Source organism: Pygocentrus nattereri, chromosome 11 (assembly GCF_015220715.1).
Source record: "Pygocentrus nattereri isolate fPygNat1 chromosome 11, fPygNat1.pri, whole genome shotgun sequence".
NCBI classification, from domain to species: domain Eukaryota; kingdom Metazoa; phylum Chordata; class Actinopteri; order Characiformes; family Serrasalmidae; genus Pygocentrus; species Pygocentrus nattereri.
The window spans coordinates 32,431,676-32,452,147 of NC_051221.1; the positions used below are offsets into that span (position 1 = coordinate 32,431,676).

At 40.2% G+C, this 20,472-nt stretch overlaps 1 protein-coding gene across 6 annotated transcripts in view; it reads right to left on the reverse strand.

Moving 5' to 3' along the window:
* Positions 1–20,472, reverse strand: part of LOC108432663 (mucin-2) — a 36,867-nt gene that overhangs the window by 1,564 nt on the left and 14,831 nt on the right. For 2 of the 6 annotated variants that reach the window (XM_037542943.1, XM_037542944.1), the window contains 22 exons: positions 20,039–20,177; positions 19,160–19,264; positions 18,392–18,571; positions 17,884–18,123; positions 17,566–17,722; positions 16,900–17,028; positions 10,690–16,583; positions 9,428–9,602; positions 7,998–8,245; positions 7,639–7,822; positions 7,141–7,327; positions 6,099–6,274; positions 5,821–5,890; positions 5,423–5,523; positions 4,820–4,851; positions 4,220–4,397; positions 3,501–3,605; positions 3,329–3,369; positions 2,463–2,585; positions 1,449–1,547; positions 1,106–1,234; positions 899–938 (listed from right to left, as the gene is read on the reverse strand). In XM_037542943.1, coding sequence (XP_037398840.1) covers positions 899–938; positions 1,106–1,234; positions 1,449–1,547; positions 2,463–2,585; positions 3,329–3,369; positions 3,501–3,605; positions 4,220–4,397; positions 4,820–4,851; positions 5,423–5,523; positions 5,821–5,890; positions 6,099–6,274; positions 7,141–7,327; positions 7,639–7,822; positions 7,998–8,245; positions 9,428–9,602; positions 10,690–16,583; positions 16,900–17,028; positions 17,566–17,722; positions 17,884–18,123; positions 18,392–18,571; positions 19,160–19,264; positions 20,039–20,177 — 8,732 coding nt within the window. The remainder of the gene's footprint in view (positions 1–898; positions 939–1,105; positions 1,235–1,448; positions 1,548–2,462; positions 2,586–3,328; positions 3,370–3,500; positions 3,606–4,219; positions 4,398–4,819; positions 4,852–5,422; positions 5,524–5,820; positions 5,891–6,098; positions 6,275–7,140; positions 7,328–7,638; positions 7,823–7,997; positions 8,246–9,427; positions 9,603–10,689; positions 16,584–16,899; positions 17,029–17,565; positions 17,723–17,883; positions 18,124–18,391; positions 18,572–19,159; positions 19,265–20,038; positions 20,178–20,472) is intronic. The other 4 variants (XM_037542945.1, XM_037542948.1, XM_037542947.1 and 1 more) reach the window with 4 other exon arrangements.

A 20,472-nucleotide genomic window follows, 5' to 3' on the forward strand; every position in this document is an offset into this window, starting at 1 on the left:
TTCAAGTGGAGGAGTTCAAGTATCTCGGGGTCTTGTTCACGAGTGATGGTACAAGGGAGCGGGAGATTGACAGGTGGATTGGTGCTGGGTCAGCAGTGATGCGGGTTCTTTACCGGTCTGTTGTCGTAAAGAAAAAGCTGAGCCATAAGGCAAGGCTCTTGATTTACCGGTCGATCTACGTTCCCACCATCACCTATGGTCATGAGCTTTGGGTAATGACCGAAAGAATGAGATCGCGAAAACAAGCGGCTGAAATGAGTTTCCTCCGCAGGGTGTCTGGACTCTCCCTTAGAGATAGGGTGAGAAGTTCGGTCATCCGGGAGGGACTCGGAGTAGAGCTGCTGCTTCTTCACGTCGGGAGGAGCCAGCTGAGATGGTTCGGGCATCTGGTTAGGATGCCTCCTGGACGCCTCCCTCAGGAGGTGTCACAGGCAAGTCCACCTGGGAGGAGAGCCCAGGGAAGACCCAGGACACGCTGGCGTGTCTATATCACCCAGCTGGCCTGGGAGCACCTCGGAATCCCCCTTGGAGAGCTAGTGGAAGTGGCTGGGGAAAGGGAGGTCTGGGCCTCATTGTTTAGGATGCTGCCCCCGCGACCTGAACCCCGGACAAGCGGAAGATAATGGATGGATGGATGGATGGATGGATGGATGGATGGATGGATGGAAAATCGGCTTTAACTTGCACAGGCCATATTTCATTTTCTTTTCAACAAATAAATAATAATTGTGCACTAAAATGTGCAAAGGTGTTCTCTGTATAGAATTTGTTCATTTATTTTCACTTAAAATATAATATCAAATGTAATTTGACCAGGGTGCCCAAACTTTTGCATATGACTGTAATAATATATTACTATTACTTAGATAAAGATACATTACTGAAAAGTAATACTTACAAACTTGGCAGCAGTCATCAGCAGAAAGCTGCACTGTGCCCTGCAAATTAGAGATCAGACTCAAGATGTTGCAAAAAGCTTCACTGAAAAACTAGAAATTAAAACTGAACTAGAACTACCTTATATTTATTTATTACTTATTTGCTATTTTCTATTTAGTGTTTGCATGTGTGTATGTAGCTGTGTGTGTGTTTGTGTAATATTTACAGGCTGGCAGTTGTCGATGTTGAATGGAGGACACTGGATCTTGTAGTGAGTAGTAACAAATTCTCCACCAATGTTTGTGCAGGTGTACCTTTCACAGGTGTACTTGCTAGGGGCCCATTCTGCTCCACTCTACTCAGAAACGAAGAATAGTGCAGTAAAGACCTTCAGTACTAGATCACCACAAAAGCTACTAACCTCCTCTTACAAAACTGTTTAAGGCTTGGCAAAAAACTTTAATACAAAGACGTCCCGCTCTGACTTCTCCAGCTGTAACATATTTCCTCATAGTTTCTTGTACAGTTACCAAAGGTAAGTTCCTTCTAGGCTGATCACTGACCCGTACCTGCAATAGATGTCTTGTGCCATTGAGGTTAAGGATACACTTGGACTGCACACACTTGCCACAGCATTCATCAGAAACTGTCTCCACATACTCATATCCCTGAGAGAGAGGGAGAGAGGGAGAGAGTGAGAGAGAGAGAGAGAGAGAGAGAGAGAGGGAGAGAGAGAGAGAGAGAGAGAGAGAGAGAGAGAGAGAGAGAGAGGGGATGTTTTGTTTTTCATGTGTGTACTGTTAAGTCATAGAATTATTATATATATTTTCAAAAATGTTAAACATATCAAATAAATACTGCAGTAAGATTTGGAGAAAAATGCCATATTTTAGTTGCATTTAGAGTATGCATTTACTTCAATCAGCACAATGTGTCATTTGACCAAGAGAGGCCATAAACATCAAGCCAGACCTTTTTTTGGGTCTGTGCATTTGATGTTAATGCAATTGTGCATTGATGCGTTAAAATGCATGACGTGGTCAAAAATTCTTGAGAAATCCAACCTCACGCATCTGATTTTTAAATAATTATTTCAGGCTTGACAGTGTGATTCACACCAGCACACACACCATTTCTTTGTGTTTTTCCCTCCCAACTCATTAATGTTAGTCCTTTCAATTGTAACATGAAAATTTTACACATTGTAGTTTAAAGTCTAAAACAGGTGAATTATGGTGTAGAACACAAGCAATAGTGCATAAGTAATGGTGCACAAGTAATAATCAGTTGTATTCAGTAATGGATTTGTGCTCTCAACATTGATCTTTTAAAGTAGCCCACAGAGCTCTATTTAGTTTTGCCAACATCTTGGCATGTAGTCTATATCTCCATCTCTACCTGTTCAGCAAACCAGACCAGAAATAAACCACTGTTTATTTAAATTGACAAACACAGTATATCTAGGAAGAGACTGAACTGGACACTATATTTTACACATTTATGTTTTATACAATGAGTAATAGTACATATTTCAATAGGGTTAAATGGAAGTTGGGTCCAATATAAAGAAAAGCAATACTCACTGGCTCACAGGTCTCATCACAAGTCACAAATCCACACCTGATCAGGAACAGTTGTGTCTTTGGATCCACATCCCAGGTACACTGACACTCCTGGCAGTCCACCACAGGAACTGAAGTACCAGGCTGGAAGGAAGAGTTTTACTGGTTTTTACAATCACTAAAACACACTTTCTGATGTGATGTCTTTTTCACAACCTTAAACACAAGTCCAAAAAAAATTCACCAAAATGCCTCTTTTTCTGGTAAAATCAAACAACTGAATCAAAAGTGTGTTACCTTTGCTCACAAATCATACTTATTCATTTCAAGACAAACACAAATCCAGTGCTTTAGGCTAACAGCACTTTATAATGAAACTTGCGTTTACTGTTATACAAAAAGTTTAGGGGATCTGCAATATGTGTGTATCAAGAGTTACTGCCTAGCAAAACAGTTTTCTTTTTCATAATACAAGAAAAGCTTTGGGCAACTGAGTTTAGAGTATCTGGTTTTGTGTGTTAGTGATAGAGAAAAAAAACGTAATGTGTGTTCACACCAGCAAAAATATGCTATATTTTCCAAAAACAGGCAGTCATGGGCCGAAGGTTAGGGAACCAACCCTGTGACCTGAAGGTCGCCAGTTCAATCCCTAGAGCCGACAGTACGTGACTGAGGTGTCCTTGAGCAAGACACCTAACCCCCAACTGCTCCCTGCAGATAGGGCTCCAGGCAAGTGTGCTCACTTCCCCCTTGTGTGTGTGTGCTCACTAGTGTGTTTGTGGTGCTTCACTTGCGTTAAATGCAGAGGTGAAATTTCCCTGTTGTGGGACTAATAAGGGCCTCTTAATCTAATCTAAAAAAAAAGGAAATTCTGCACTTATATTTACCTCGTACTCTATGTTTTTGTGCACGCAGACTTTCTTTGGCTCTGTGAAAACAACATAGAAAATTCTATAAGATACACAATACAAACTAGCAGAAAGAAAATATCAACAGTAATATGAAAAAAGTTCAAAGAAAAAAGTGAGTAATATGGATATTTGTCATAGACATGAATACCGCATGTGAGTTTGGGGCAGCATTGTCCTTCAGGCACTTGAAGTACAGGAGCATAACCGATGTTACACTTCCCATCTACACTGGGACAGGAGTTGCTGTCACAGCCTACAACAGACAGTAGAAGGCAATAAATGGTGGCCATTGAGTTTTTGAGTATAGAACCTATATGAGTTGTGTGCAATTACACACTTGGCAGTTTTCTATAAAGCTTTTCAGCAAATACAAGTTAGCGATTGTCAAGGTTGGCTCCTCCCACTACTCCATGTGTTCCTTTGTTTTGGTCTTCCATGTGCGATTGTTTTGGTATCTGTAGTCCTGTAACTCCGCCCCTAATTGTTTTCACCTGACCCTCGTTATCCCTGTGTATTTAAGCCCTGTGTATGCCTCGTGTTCGCCGGTCTTTGTTTGATATCTTGGTCCCTGTTTGATGTTTGATTCTCTGTTTGCTGCGTTTATTCTGGTTTATGTCATGTCTGCCCCCCGATCTATCCGTGTTGGCTCTATGACCCTGGACTGTCTTGACTACGACCCTGGATTTGCCCCTAATAAATCTCGCTTATCTCAGTGTATGCGTCCGCCTCCTCGCTCCGCGTTACAGCGATTCCCATTAGAGCAAATTTGCAAAGACTATACATAGTTTTTTTTACAGTTGCATGAACAATAATACAATAAACACAATCACAAAATAGCTGAAAAATAACAAAAGTATGCAATCTTACGGCAGGCAAGTATAGTGCAGCATTTATCTGAGGGGTCTGTCTCATTAACCACAATGAAGCCAGGTTCACTGCAGGTTATTTGGTTGTTATTTGAGCACTGCTTTGGTTTGCAGATCACAGATGTAGTTGATGCATCACATAAACAGTCCTGGCAGCCAAGCTGGAACTTCTCTCCAGGCTGATGTTGAAAAAAGGGGAACATGTTATGATACTGGTTGGTTCAGAAATACTTGAAATCCAGAAACCTCAGAATCAGTAGCATGACACAGTATAAAGATATTATCAGTAAAGTCAAGTTATAAATTACTCTATATTTCAATTAGACTATGCTTACTCAATTGGCTATTCTTCCAAACAGTTTGGAATCCTAGTTTATATTCTAAAGGTTACCAGTCACACTGGCCTAATGGTTGACATCTTAAAATAGGCACCAGTGTACATGTATCAATAGTCCAGTGTAGATGATAGCATTTGTAGTGTATCAGATAAATAATGAAGATAAAGTATCACCACTATATAATCATTAAGTATTACAGATGTAAATAGTAGTGTTTTTCACCAACTTTGTAAGTTATCAGTTTACTTATGAGGTCATTTTACCTCTCGAGCTTGACCAGAAGCGTCCAAGCATCCTGCAGAATCAAAGCAAATAGTGAGACAAATATTAAAATAATAATTATTAAAATAATTCTGTACTTACAAGCCTGCTTACAAACTAAGATGAATTACATTACTGTGCTTCTCTGGTCTGGTTAATTCCATTGGAAAGTACATAAAAAATTACCTCATGTGATGTTTTTAAAGGGTATATATGGCATGTTCACTGATTACATAAAATCTCAATTTTTTACTGTCTTGGAAAAAAGCAGCATCCATTGATAATTGCTAACTGAGAAACCCCATGTGTATGAATAATTGCTCCAATTTAGCACAAATATTACATTAAGCATCCTTTCCATTGACTACAAAGAGTTCCTTCATACATATATAAAACACATACTGCACAGCTGTCACATTTGTTTGGTTGTTGGAAGTCTGTCAACATAATCAGTTTAAATATTGATTTTCGTTTAACAAAATTTATACATCATGAGCTCATTTTCTCTCTGAAATTTCTGCACCTGGAAGCATATAATTTTACTTTTTCACAGAAAAAGTACAGTGAGAGGTGTAATGAGATCAGGGTAAAGACTGATCACTTACCACACTTGTCAACACACAGTCCAGAGTCCTTGTTGAAAAGCAATGTACCATCAGGACAGAAGCAACCCTCAATAGTCACGTTCAGCGTATGCTCATTAGGCCTTCACAAAAGATTATATAATGTAAAATTTAACAGTTCTGTCATCAACACGACTGAGAATTTCTGACATTAATGATAAAAATACTATCTTTGCTCAGACTGAACACCATTTCAGCCTCCTCCACCCAACATGGCTAGCTAGCTCACCTGCATTATCAGACAGTCACCTGACATAAGATACCCACTGTATGTAATGTATAAGAACTGCAGAAGCTCCTGTATGAGTGCATATTAGTGAAACATATATCTTCATATAGTAGTCAGCGTTGAGAAAATAAGTACAGACATGAAGGCTCACCTGTCCTCACAGGTAGGAGGTTCAGCAGGTCCACAGGGTTTATAAACTTTGTCTCCTAGACATTCAACAGCTGAGGAATGACAACATACAGTACTATTACACAATGATCTAAAACTGATCTAATCTGAATGACAAAACATTGAGTTGATAGACACTACTCTAAAGACACATGAGACAAGCCTCCTTGAAAGAAAAGCTTTCATTCAGACTGTTCTCAGTGGAATGTGACTAAATTCATGTGAATAAAACTGCATGCTGTATAAAATCATTTGGCTTACTGCACAGATCAGTGTAGTTTCTCCAGTGTAAACAGATGCCAAACTGAGAGCAGGCTAAGGCATAAGTCTGCAAACTGGTGCACACCGCAGCAGGGTTGGTCATGTGACAGCTATCAAACTGGCAGCCTTTGAAGTAGTTGTCAGGGGACACATATGGATGACACTTTTTAAACACGCTGAAAAAAAAAAAAGAAACATCAAAAATACCACTCATGTGACAATGTGCACAAAAATTACTTTCTTTGCATAATTTGAAATCTAATTTACTTAACAGTCAAGCCAAAGCAACAAAAGTTCATGACAGTGAAACTAAGAACTGGTTAAAAAAAAAAAAAAAACATGAGTCAACTTAAACATTTACAGCAACTTATTTTACAGCTTTTGTTTTCTGCTAACTCTACTTTACAGAAAAAAATTGCCTGTGCCTTTCAGTTCCAAAGAGCTAATGAAAAAAAAGGTGTGAAGTAAGTTGCCTTAAAGTTTAAATTGAACATTTTTTTAAATTTCCCGTTGCTGTGCTGTGCTCTCACTTCTTTTTTTCTATTAACTACCTGATCTGACAACAGTACAGATGTTGTCCTGTCTGAATGATCTGTCCTGTATGTGTAAAGCTAAGAAATATGATCCAATAGAAGAATTGCCTCTTTCAAAAACAATGAAAAGCATATGTGGGGGGACGTGAGGATAAGTGGACCAATTTCCACAAAGAGTCTTTCAGCACGAGTTATACAGTGGTGCTTGAGAGTTTGTGAACCCTTTAGAATTGTCTATATTTCTGCATAAATATGACCTATCATATTTATTATTTTGCCACTCACTATCATATTTATCATTTTGCCACTCACGAATATGTAATATCGGATCATTTTCCTCAATAAACAAATGACCAAGTATAATATTTTTGTGTCATTTGTTTAACTGGGTTCTCTTTATCTACTTTTAGGACTTGTGTGAAAATCTTATGTTTTAGGTCATATTTATGCAGAAATATAGAAAATTCTAAAAGGTTCACAAACTTTCAGGCACCACTCTAGCTACTCACTCTGTGTTGAGAAGGTCACAAACAGGATTTATTGGGCATGGCTTGGCCGTAGGGATAGAGGTGGGTGCAGGGCAGTCTACATCGTAGAGGTCTTTAGCTGGCCAGTAATCTGCCATTACTGCACAGTCATTTACAAGTTTCCCATCTGGTAACATACAGTCATCAGCCTGGTTGTTGTTGCAGGTACCTGAGAGAGATAAGCAGAACTTGATTTATAGTAAAAGTTTGAGTTGCTCTTCATTACATATGGGTATTTCATGAGATAGAAACAAACAATTTGTTGATATCACTGACAAATAAAATACCTCTACAAATGTTTTAACACAATCCTATCCATGGTTATTTTGGCCAGTCAAAAATAAGCTTGCATCATTTCTATTGATTCTGAAGATGTTTTAGAATATTTCACTTGTTTTGACTACGTATGGTGGATGTAGACAGTTAAATGACTTTAAAAGCATGGTTTAATATAGGATATTTGACTTTATGGTCCCATACCGCAGTGTCCCTGTGTGTTTTTCCCAAAATGTTGGAATGGCAAGAAGACACTGAAGCCAGTGACTCCAAACGTCACCACAACTCCCAGCTGTGGAATTTCCAGAATCAGGTTCACGCCTGAGCCCAGCACCCTCACACCATTTTGAACAAAAGGTAATGGCAGCACAACATTTCCCTTCAAAGCCTATGTAGATTAAACACAATAGAAACAAACAATTAAGAACTTTCTGGTTTAATATGACTTTATGTCACTATTTAATGCAAAATGTCCTTGAATGATCTCATAGCAAATTTCAACAGTCACATCTGTCATGTTGTGGCCTTAAGAAAAGCAATATTGGGCTTCAGTTAACTCTCACCTGCAGCTTGGCAGCTCCAATGAGGTTGTTGTTTTTCAAAGTGATGATCAGTTTGTTGTAGGACACAATAAGTGCTCTGGGGCAGGACACATGCTCTCGGGGGTCACAGTTGACATTATCAATGTAAATTTTTAAATTGTGTTTGGGTCTGATTTCCTCCATTAAAACATAAGTGCAGTTTCCTTGATGACTATAAAAGAGTCCATCAAACGTTATATAGTGAGGGTCTCCCCACCCTTCACAGAAGCCTAGGCAGAAGGATAGTTGGACTGTTACCACAGTAGTTTACATTTGAAAGTAGTGAGAACAGAACAGAAGGTATGAAAAGGTCTTTGCTATTAAAAAAACTTTGTTTTTTCTACTTTGATCACTGGCCTGACTCAGACAAAGTGCAGATATAGTTCCATTTGTAAAACAAACATAGGTTATACAACCCCATTTCCAAAAAAGTTGGGACACTGCAAAATGTGGATAAAAGCAAAATGCAGTGATGTCAAATAATTCAACAATTCCAGAATAACATTTCTCAACATAAAATGGCAAATAACTTTTTTTCTTTTAATCATTTATGGTACATAATGTTATTAAAAGACTCAGAGAATCTGAAGAACTCTGTGTATGCAAAGGACATCACCAAAAACCTGTTTTTGCTGGCCATGATCTTTGGGCCCTCAGCATTGCATTAAAAACAGACATGATTCTGTAATGGAAATCACTGCATGGGCTCAAACATATCTGAAAACCATTGTCTGTGAAAACAGTTTGTCGCTGCATCCACAAATGCTAATTAAACTTCTAAAATGCAAAGGAGAAACTGCACATAAACAAGATCCAGAAACACCACCGCCTTCTCTGGGCCTGAGCTCATTTAAAATGGACTGAGGGGAGGTGGAAAAGTGTCCTGCAGTCAGACAAATCAACATTTGAATTTTTTTTTGGAAACCATAGACACTGTGTCCTCTGGGCTCAGACCACTCAGCTTGTTATCAGTGCACAGCTCAAAAGCCAGTATTCATGATAGTATAGGGGGGCATTAATGCACATGGTATGGGTGACACGCACATGTGAAGGCACCATTGATACTGAAAGATATATACAGTAACATATGCTGCCATCCACATGAAGTCTGTTTTTAAAAAAAGAGGTGATGAAACACAGTAGTAAACAGGATCCGTCCCAACTTGTTTGGAACATGTTGTTGGCATAAAATTCAAAATGGGCATATATTTTCTAAAAACAAAAAAAATTCTCAGTTTCAATAATTGACATGTTGACTTTGTAGCACTTTTCTTAAAGTATGGTGTACATGATTTGCATATCATTACATTCTACTCTTCTAGTGTCCCAACTTTTTTGGAAACAGGGCTGTATTTACTAAACACTTATTTGATTTATGTACTATAACATTATTTGAAGCTGCATTCACTCACAGTCACAGACATATTCTTTACAGCATTGGTACTCATCAAACCCCTCGACTGGATTCCTCCGATTTGAACAGGTGATATTCTGAAGAGGTGGACACTCATAAGGGATAATCTCAATGATGTTGTCCTCAATGCACCGGGCCAAGGTGCAGTTACAGATCTCGAAGGTCTCATTTGTCTGTCACCAAAAAAGCAATAGCAATTTTAAAGTAGATTTATGCATCTTCACTCAGTACAGAACTATTTGTCTCTATGAGGTTATTAAACTGAGGCAAAATTGATTCTGTTGTAAATTTACTTTGGTTTGGGCAAGAATAAGGGTATAAAAGACATGATTAATAAAAAAAAATTCTATTGGAATAATTTTTCACTGAATGCAATACACTAAATTTGTAAAAGTGAAAGTGTTTGCTTTAGTATTTTTATAGGTTAAATGTTAAATCTCTAAATACAAATGCTCAAAACCTCAAATGTTTAGCATATGCTATAAAACAGTGGTTACCAACCTTGGTTCTGCCTTATTGGGAGTCTAGAATTAACTATAATCTGTCACATCTTTATCAGCTAATTAACTTCTTCAGAAGTCCTTGATCAAATGCATTAATGTTACTGTAAATCTATAGGAATTCCATATCATTGCAACAGCATTGCAGCATATAGTTACATTTATGCAGTATTAAAATGCATTATTCTAAGCTCTATCTTATCAAATAAATATCTAATGTCATGTGATGCAGTGATCTAGTGACCTACACAGTTTAGCTCCTGCCATAATCTAACAAGGCAACCAGAAGAATCTGAATGTTAGTGTCAGGTACACTAAACTCTCCCGGGTGGCAGATCACCAGGACTAGGGCTGGAAAACCCTGATCATCCTCTCAAGATATCTTGCATTATCAAGTTTTTGGTAAGAACAAAATTCTTCATAAACTATAGTTTTGGGAAAATGACCACAAAACTTTTCTTTAACTTAATTTAACACACATCAGAAAAGAATGTATTTACTTGAGAAAAATATATCTACAAAATTTCAAAATTCTATTACAAGGTATTTGGGGTTTATTTCTATTTTGGAGTAAGAGCTCTAATGTGAGATTATACTTGCACTTCTGGATTTAAATATCCTCTAAATATCATTATTCTAAATACCCTCTTCCAGATAGCTACAGTCAGGAAACATCAGAATACAAAATTAATCACGGGTGCGGTCTAACAAGAGTGATCTGAAAACCCAAACATTCTGTTTTCTACAGCATGCTACTCACGCCGACATCCCATGTTGGACAGCCGTGCTTTGGGGTAGTGAGAGTTGGTGTTGATGCCGTGGTTGGTGTAGTTGTGGTCGTGGCTGGAGTAGTTGTGGTAGTGGCTGGGATAGTTGTGGTTGAGGTTGAGGATGTTGTTGATTTTTCAGTAGTTGTGGTTGAGGTTGAGGTAGTTTGTTCTGGGGTACTGACAGAGGCGGTGCTTTGAGTTGTTGTTATTTGTGTAGTTGTTGTGTAGGGGGTTGAGGGGGTGGTGGTTGGTTCTGGGGTAGAAACTGACGTGGTGCCTTCAGTTGTTGTTATTTGTGTAGTTGTTCTGTAGGGTGTTGAGGGGGTAGTAGTTGGTTCTGGGGTAGATGCGGTGCTTTCAGTTGTTGTTATTTGCGTAGTTGTTGTGTAGGGGGTTGAAGGAGTGGTAGTTGGTTCTGGGGTAGAGACAGAGGTGATGCTTTCAGTTGTCGTTATTTGTGTAGTTGTTCTGTAGGGTGTTGAGGGGGTAGTAGTTGGTTCTGGGGTAGAGGCGGTGCTTTCAGTTGTTATTTGCGTAGTTGTTGTGTAGGGGGTTGAAGGAGTGGTAGTTGGTTCTGGGGTAGTGATAGAGGTGGTGCCTTCAGTTGTTATTTGTGTAGTTGTTGTGTAGGGGGTTAAAGGAGTGGTAGTTGGTTCTGGGATAGTGATAGAGGTGGTGCCTTCAGTTGTTGTTATTTGTGTAGTTGTTATGTAGGGCGTTGAGGGGGTTGTAGTTAGTTCTGGGGTAGAGGCGGTGCTTTCAGTTGTTATTTGTGTAGTTGTTGTGTAGGGGGTTGAAGGAGTGGTAGTTGGTTCTGGGGTAGTGACAGAGGTGGTGCTTTCAGATGTTGTTATTTGTGTAGTTGTTGTGTAGGGGGTTGAAGGAGTGGTAGTTGGTTCTGGGGTAGTGATAGAGGTGGTGCCTTCAGTTGTTATTTGTGTAGTTGTTGTGTAGGGGGTTAAAGGAGTGGTAGTTGGTTCTGGGATAGTGATAGAGGTGGTGCCTTCAGTTGTTGTTATTTGTGTAGTTGTTATGTAGGGCGTTGAGGGGGTTGTAGTTAGTTCTGGGGTAGAGGCGGTGCTTTCAGTTGTTATTTGTGTAGTTGTTGTGTAGGGGGTTGAAGGAGTGGTAGTTGGTTCTGGGGTAGTGACAGAGGTGGTGCTTTCAGATGTTGTTATTTGTGTAGTTGTTGTGTAGGGGGTTGAAGGAGTGGTAGTTGGTTCTGGGGTAGAGACAGAGGTGGTGCCTTCAGTTGTTGTTATTTGTGGAGTTGTTCTGTAGGGTGTTGAGGGGGTAGTAGTTGGTTCTGGGGTAGAGGCGGTGCTTTCAGTTGTTGTTATTTGCGTAGTTGTTGTGTAGGAGGTTGAAGGAGTGGTAGTTGGTTCTGGGGTAGTGATAGAGGTGGTGCCTTCAGTTGTTATTTGTGTAGTTGTTGTGTAGGGGGTTAAAGGAGTGGTAGTTGGTTCTGGGGTAGAGGCCGTACTTTCAGTTGTTGTTATTTGTGTAGTTGTTGTGTAGGGTGTTGAAGCAGTGGTAGTTGGTTCTGGGGTAGTGACAGAGGTGGTGCCTTCAGTTGTTGTTATTTGTGTAGTTGTTGTGTAGAGGGTTGAGGGGGTGGTAGTTGCTTCTCTGGTAGAGGCAGTGCTTTCAGTTGTTGTTATTTGTGTAGTTGTTGTGTAGGGGGTTGAGGGGGTGGTAGTTGGTTTTGGGGTAGAGACGGAGGCCGTACTTTCAGTTGTTGTTATTTGTGTAGTTGTTGTGTAGGGGGTTGAGGGGGTGGTAGTTGGTTTTGTGGTAGAGACGGAGGCCGTACTTTCAGTTGTTGTTATTTGTGTAGTTGTTGTGTAGGGGGTTGAGGGGGTGGTAGTTGGTTTTGGGGTAGAGACGGAGGCCGTACTTTCAGTTGTTGTTATTTGTGTAGTTGTTGTGTAGGGGGTTGAGGGGGTGGTAGTTAGTTTTGGGGTAGAGACGGAGGCCGTACTTTCAGTTGTTGTTATTTGTGTAGTTGTTGTGTAGGGGGTTGAAGGGGTGGTAGTTGGTTTTGGGGTAGAGACGGAGGCCGTACTTTCAGTTGTTGTTATTTGTTTAGTTGTTGTGTAGGGGGTTGAGGGGGTGGTAGTTGGTTTTGGGGTAGAGACGGAGGCCGTACTTTCAGTTGTTGTTATTTGTGTAGTTGTTGTGTAGGGGGTTGAGGGGGTGGTAGTTGGTTTTGGGGTAGAGACGGAGGCCGTACTTTCAGTTGTTGTTATTTGTGTAGTTGTTGTGTAGGGGGTTGAGGGGGTGGTAGTTGGTTTTGGGGTAGAGACGGAGGCCGTACTTTCAGTTGTTGTTATTTGTGTAGTTGTTGTGTAGGGGGTTGAGGGGGTGGTAGTTGGTTTTGGGGTAGAGACGGAGGCCGTACTTTCAGTTGTTGTTATTTGTGTAGTTGTTGTGTAGGGGGTTGAGGGGGTGGTAGTTAGTTTTGGGGTAGAGACGGAGGCCGTACTTTCAGTTGTTATTTGCGTCTCAGTGGTTGTTTTTGAGGTTGACGATGTTGTTGAGGTCTCAGTAGTTTTTACTGCTGCACTTTTTGCCACAGTGGTTCCACGAGTCACAACCAAGGGGGAAGTAGTATTAAGAGAGGTGGTGCCTTCAGTTGTTGTTATTAGTGTAGTTGTTGTGTAGGGGGTTGAGGGGGTGGTAGTTAGTTTTGGGGTAGAGACGGAGGCCGTACTTTCAGTTGTTGTTATTTGTTTAGTTGTTGTGTAGGGGGTTGAGGGGGTGGTAGTTGGTTTTGGGGTAGAGATGGAGGCCGTACTTTCAGTTGTTGTTATTAGTGTAGTTGTTGTGTAGGGGGTTGAGGGGGTGGTAGTTAGTTTTGGGGTAGAGACGGAGGCCGTACTTTCAGTTGTTGTTATTTGTTTAGTTGTTGTGTAGGGGGTTGAGGGAGTGGTAGTTGGTTTTGGGGTAGAGACGGAGGCCGTACTTTCAGTTGTTGTTATTAGTGTAGTTGTTGTGTAGGGGGTTGAGGGGGTGGTAGTTAGTTTTGGGGTAGAGACGGAGGCCGTACTTTCAGTTGTTGTTATTTGTTTAGTTGTTGTGTAGGGGGTTGAGGGGGTGGTAGTTGGTTTTGGGGTAGAGACGGAGGCCGTACTTTCAGTTGTTGTTATTTGTGTAGTTGTTGTGTAGGGGGTTGAGGGGGTGGTAGTTGGTTTTGGGGTAGAGACGGAGGCCGTACTTTCAGTTGTTGTTATTTGTGTAGTTGTTGTGTAGGGGGTTGAGGGGATGGTAGTTGGTTTTGGGGTAGAGACGGAGGCCGTACTTTCAGTTGTTGTTATTTGTGTAGTTGTTGTGTAGGGGGTTGAGGGAGTGGTAGTTGGTTTTGGGGTAGAGACGGAGGCCGTACTTTCAGTTGTTGTTATTAGTGTAGTTGTTGTGTAGGGGGTTGAGGGGGTGGTAGTTAGTTTTGGGGTAGAGACAGAGGCCGTACTTTCAGTTGTTGTTATTTGTGTAGTTGTTGTGTAGGGGGTTGAGGGGGTGGTAGTTGGTTTTGGGGTAGAGACGGAGGCCGTACTTTCAGTTGTTGTTATTTGTTTAGTTGTTGTGTAGGGGGTTGAGGGGGAGGTAGTTGGTTTTGGGGTAGAGACGGAGGCCGTACTTTCAGTTGTTGTTATTTGTGTAGTTGTTGTGTAGGGGGTTGAGGGGGTGGTAGTTAGTTTTGGGGTAGAGACGGAGGCCGTACTTTCAGTTGTTGTTATTTGTTTAGTTGTTGTGTAGGGGGTTGAGGGGGAGGTAGTTGGTTTTGGGGTAGAGACGGAGGCCGTACTTTCAGTTGTTGTTATTTGTGTAGTTGTTGTGTAGGGGGTTGAGGGGGTGGTAGTTAGTTTTGGGGTAGAGACGGAGGCCGTACTTTCAGTTGTTGTTATTTGTGTAGTTGTTGTGTAGGGGGTTGAGGGGGTGGTAGTTGGTTTTGGGGTAGAGACGGAGGCCGTACTTTCAGTTGTTGTTATTTGTGTAGTTGTTGTGTAGGGGGTTGAGGGGATGGTAGTTGGTTTTGGGGTAGAGACGGAGGCCGTACTTTCAGTTGTTGTTATTTGTGTAGATGTTGTGTAGGGGGTTGAGGGGGTGGTAGTTGGTTTTGGGGTAGAGACGGAGGCCGTACTTTCAGTTGTTGTTATTTGTGTAGTTGTTGTGTAGGGGGTTGAGGGGGTGGTAGTTGGTTCTGGGGTAGAGACGGAGGCCGTACTTTCAGTTGTTGTTATTTGTGTAGTTGTTGTGTAGGGGGTTGAGGGGGTGGTAGTTGGTTTTGGGGTAGAGACGGAGGCCGTACTTTCAGTTGTTGTTATTTGTGTAGTTGTTGTGTAGGGGGTTGAGGGGGTGGTAGTTAGTTTTGGGGTAGAGACGGAGGCCGTACTTTCAGTTGTTGTTATTTGTTTAGTTGTTGTGTAGGGGGTTGAGGGGGTGGTAGTTGGTTTTGGGGTAGAGACGGAGGCCGTACTTTCAGTTGTTGTTATTTGTGTAGTTGTTGTGTAGGGGGTTGAGGGAGTGGTAGTTGGTTTTGGGGTAGAGACGGAGGCCGTACTTTCAGTTGTTGTTATTTGTGTAGTTGTTGTGTAGGGGGTTGAGGGGGTGGTAGTTGGTTTTGGGGTAGAGACGGAGGCCGTACTTTCAGTTGTTGTTATTTGTGTAGTTGTTGTGTAGGGGGTTGAGGGGATGGTAGTTGGTTTTGGGGTAGAGACGGAGGCCGTACTTTCAGTTGTTGTTATTTGTGTAGTTGTTGTGTAGGGGGTTGAGGGGGTGGTAGTTGGTTTTGGGGTAGAGACGGAGGCCGTACTTTCAGTTGTTTTTATTTGTGTAGTTGTTGTGTAGGGGGTTGAGGGGGTGGTAGTTGGTTTTGTGGTAGAGACGGAGGCCGTACTTTCAGTTGTTGTTATTTGTGTAGTTGTTGTCGAAGTATCACAAATATCATGGCAACAGTACACTCTAATTTCATAGTCAAGACATTTGAATGGACGCTGTACCTGTTCCTTCTGTTCACACACCAAACCAAATGAAACATTGCACTGTGCTACCTGACCTGTAGCATGTATCAAATCATCAAAAGGTTCATCAGGACTTACTACAGCCCTGCACTCAATATCTTCTGGAGCATCGCATATTATCTTTCCAGCAGCCTTGATCTTTTCATATGTTTCAAAATCACTGCCGTCTTCTGAATTGGGATCATAGACATTAAACCACTCAGACCAATCACAGATAATGCATGGTGAGGTTGTGCTTATCGATGTAGTAGTTGCTGTTAAAGTACTACTTGATTCCTCTGTGGTAGATGTAAAACCTGATGTTGTTGTGGGGGCAGTAGTTGTTTCTCTGGTAGTGACAGTTGTTATATAGGGGGTTGAGGGGGTGGTAGTAGGTTCTGGGGTAGAGACAGAGGTGGTGCTTTCAGTTGTTGTTATTTGTTTAGTTGTTGTGTAGGGGGTTGAAGGGGTGGTAGTAGGTTCTGGGGTAGAGACAGAGGTGGTGCTTTCAGTTGTTGTTATTTGTTTAGTCGTTGTGTAGGGGGTTGAGGGTGTGGTAGTAGGTTCTGGGGTAGAGACAGAGGTGGTGCTTTCAGTTGTTATTTGTGTAGTCGTTGTGTAGGGGGTTGAGGGGGTGGTAGTAGGTTCTGGGGTAGAGACAGAGGTGGTGATTTCAGTTGTTGTTATTTGTTTAGTCGTTGTGTAGGGAGTTGAGGGGGTAGTAGTAGGTTCTGGGGTAGAGACAGATGTGGTGCTTTCAGTTGTTGTTATTTGTGTAGTCGTTGTGTAGGGGGTTGTTGTAGTTGCGTTATCACATTCTTCAACACATATCTGATTCCACTCATCAAAAATGGGTTTGTCCTCTGGGCACACTGGATAACAACCTACGCAACAGAAGCACTGTCAATATGCAGTACAATACAAACAACAACTAATCATCCATGTGTTGTGTGCAATTCTGGTTATACATATAAAATAGGCTCATTTGAAATGTATTCTGTCCCAGATATGGGGGATCCCTGCCTTGTGAAATATTGTGTTTTGCTTGCTGTAACTTGCCTGATTCAGCTCATTCGGTAATTGAGCTGAATCAGACCTGTTAGGGCAGGAAAAACGCACAAGTGCAAGAATCTCCCCAGTAACACTGACTTAAATATAAACCAAAGTGCCATAAAGTCAATCAGTACTATAATAACTCACCCTCTAGGTTGGGTAATGGGTTAAGGCAAACACCCTCAAGGTTCAAGCAGGTTTTGTAGCATGGTGTGTGACAGGGACTGTAGTGCCATGTGCACTCATCTGGAGCATTGTAGTAGTCACAGAACACAGCTGTTGGGAGAAAACACACATACAAATGTAATATCGCAATCAGACTCTTTTTACAGAAGAGCATTACAGAGTACTCCTTCTGACTTATTGCATGTCATCATTATAGATTCTCACTGAAGCCTTTTGACATTACAACATGCAACTGTTTTACCCAGTTGTGAGACAAAATAAACTATGTAATAAGTTCTTAAGCCATTATTTACAAACCAAAATTCCTACATATTTAGTGTCTGTTTATAGCTCTAAGCTTAGCTTGGAGCTCTGTCTTAAAATAATAGAAAAGAAACATGTTGCTTTCTTTAAAGTTTAAAATAAAAACCTCCACTTTGTGATTAATATATAAAAGCTGATAAATGCAAATGGACATGATGACAAACGCAAGTTAAAAATATTTCACAGTAATGAGATATTTCACATTCATGCAGAAGTACAAGTACAGGTAAATTTTATGGGCTGAAAATATAATCACCACAATTGTTTTATCTATAGCCCAAATCTACATTTATTCATATAGAACACAGTCTGGAGGATGCTTACGGCAGATCTCTGGTGTTCGCCAGGCCACACAGACACCAGCTTCATTACAGGCTTGAGCATATGCTGCCACAGCAGTACAGAAACACTCGCAGTCACCACCAGTGTCACACGCACACGAATCTTTCACACAGTTGTCATAGTAAGGCTTGGGATCCACCTGAAAGTATTTATGTGTGTATATATATACATATATATATAAAATCACTGAATATACATACGTTACATATATTCAAAGACATCTACATAAACTCTATGAATCAGTGGAATTCTATGTACATACTGGTATTTCAGAGCAACATTAAGTTCTTTCTACAGTACCTTTTTGTGACAGTCTTTGAAAGTATTGCCTGTAATGATGCTGCATTGCATTTTTGCCCAGGTGTGGCGGTTGGGTGTTTGAAAACATGGATCAAAGTCTGGCTTAGCATCAGGACAATCACTTTTCACTTTCCAGCTGTTTACGAACTCCAGAATGTTAGAAACCTGCAGCTGACCTTGAGTAGTAAAGTCATCTTTGCCATTTCCATTGTAATTTCCACACAGTCCACAAACTTCTCCCTATAAAATGCAACATGCATCCAAAGCAGTTAAAAGCTAAAACCAACCCGTATTTCCAGAATCATTTGGATTAACTTTCTTCTGCGGTGCTACGAACATCTAAAACATCTAAAACATCTACAAGGTGCGGAAAGGGATTTGTGTTGATTATGCCCATGTGTATTTTGTGGGTTTAGTGTTGTACAAGGATGTTTTCCCCTCTAGATGTAACTCCAGCTTCACATATAAAAGAGATCTGATTGCCACAGGCTTAGTATATGTGACTCACCATATGCTGTGGTTGCAGCATGATGCGAACTGTAGTTTTACGGTCCCAAAACACAGTCAGGCCAATGTCAGACTCAATGACCATATAAAGACCCACAATTCTCTTTGTATAATGAATCGATGGCCCACTGTCCAGCCATCGTTCTTCAATTTTGCCATCAACCAAGTAAAACTCTATTCTCTGTTGAGAGAGCATGTCAAATAGTGTCAGGATCCATGCATGTTTGTATTTGAAAATGCTAAAAACTAAAAGTTCAAAAGTTTGGTATTTGTATTTGTTTTCAGTAAAATAAATTTTATTGTCGACACAAAAATCACTGTATTCTACAGGTTTTACAAAATGTGCAGGAGGCTGTAAAAGTTACAGAAATTTCAATGATGAACAGAACTGATTCCATAATAACTGAGAAAGCTGGGCAGCATTGAGAACTTACTAATAACAATACTAATAATGTCCAGAATGCCTCGTATTTCAAATGTCATGACCAAATCTCACCTATTACACACCTATTCATTCATAGTAATTTTGTGACATTTATAAATTACTTATTTATAATATTTACTTTTCTGCCATAAAGTCTTGCTGTTCCTAAAGCCTTCAAAACTGTGAATAAACCACTGGTTTACATTATTGATTAACAATTACTAATATGACAGGTGGTTCCAAATGTTTGTACGGTAGTAATTTAAGAGCACTGTGTGCAGGACAAAGTACTGCACACACTGTACAACTGTACACATAAAGGATCAGAAGAATATTTGTCCTTACTCCCAGAAGAATCCGGACATATTTGGAGCAAGTAGTTCCTGTCGTCCCACAGGGTACATTCTCTGTGATCACATGGAAGGTACCTGTCTTATTTCCACATTTGTTCTTTAATACAACACAAAAAAGGTATTCAAAAGTTAGGCAAATAAGAGGTCACTCTATTTCCACATCACATTAGTTTATTATCACTGTAAGATCAAATATCTCATTTTTTTTCTGTTTTTCACATTATTTAAAAAACTCCAGATGTCCTCTGTAAAATGTAATGTTTCTTGCAGAGTTACAATTTGAAAAATATATATTTTTGTCCAAACATTATACATGTTATATATGATCATTTTACACATTTTCTGGTTAAACAATTTCCATAATTTAATTACTTGTTTCATTACTTTGTATTTGACCCAGGTTATCCCCTTAAACCAAAGGCTTATTATTTAGTTATTATTATTAAGGTTTATTATATAGTTTGAAACTACTATGAAACAAGACTAGTGTGGCACCAGAGGCCCAGGGTCCAGAACAGTTTGGTGTCTTTTTCTGTTAACATACCTAGCAAACAGGTCATTCAACTGCTGAGTTGAATCCGGTGTGTTTACGTAGGAAAATTACATAATTTTATGGCACCCCTGCTATAAAGTATTTACTTATAAAAAGAAGTCTGAATCTGATAATGGGTCCTCAGAGTTTAAGGGATCAATATTTTTTTTAAAAAAGCATTTTTATGGTTGGCAACTAATCAGTTTTATTTCATTCAGAATAATCCACTGATTGAATCCTGGTGATTTAACAGTATCTACTGAAATATTTTCAAATGGTTCTTTGTATAGTTAAATATGATTGGCAGAGAACTGATTGACATAGTGCAGTACTGGGTACCTGAACAGCAATGTAATCACAATCTCCACTGAAGCCAAAAGTCTGCTTATCAAATGTGTTGTAATGGCCGCTCCCATAGATAGTGCAGGAACCAGGGCATTTTTTTTCTGTGCAGACCCACTTGCCCTGTGTACAGGTGCTAAGAGAGTGAACAGAAATAAGCAATTTTTCAGTTCACATAGGCTTGAATTTATACTCATAATATACAAAACTCTAAAATTCTCAATCCTTCCTAATACAATACGATACGACACAATGCACCATATTATCAGATTTCTCTGAATTTTTTCTTGCATCATACCTGCTCCATGGGAAAATGAGGGGTAGGAGAAAAATGACAAACAATAAGACAAACACAGACATTACAATAAACCACAACAATACACTTTACACCATTACTTGATTCCACTACACACCCTACAACCTAATATCAG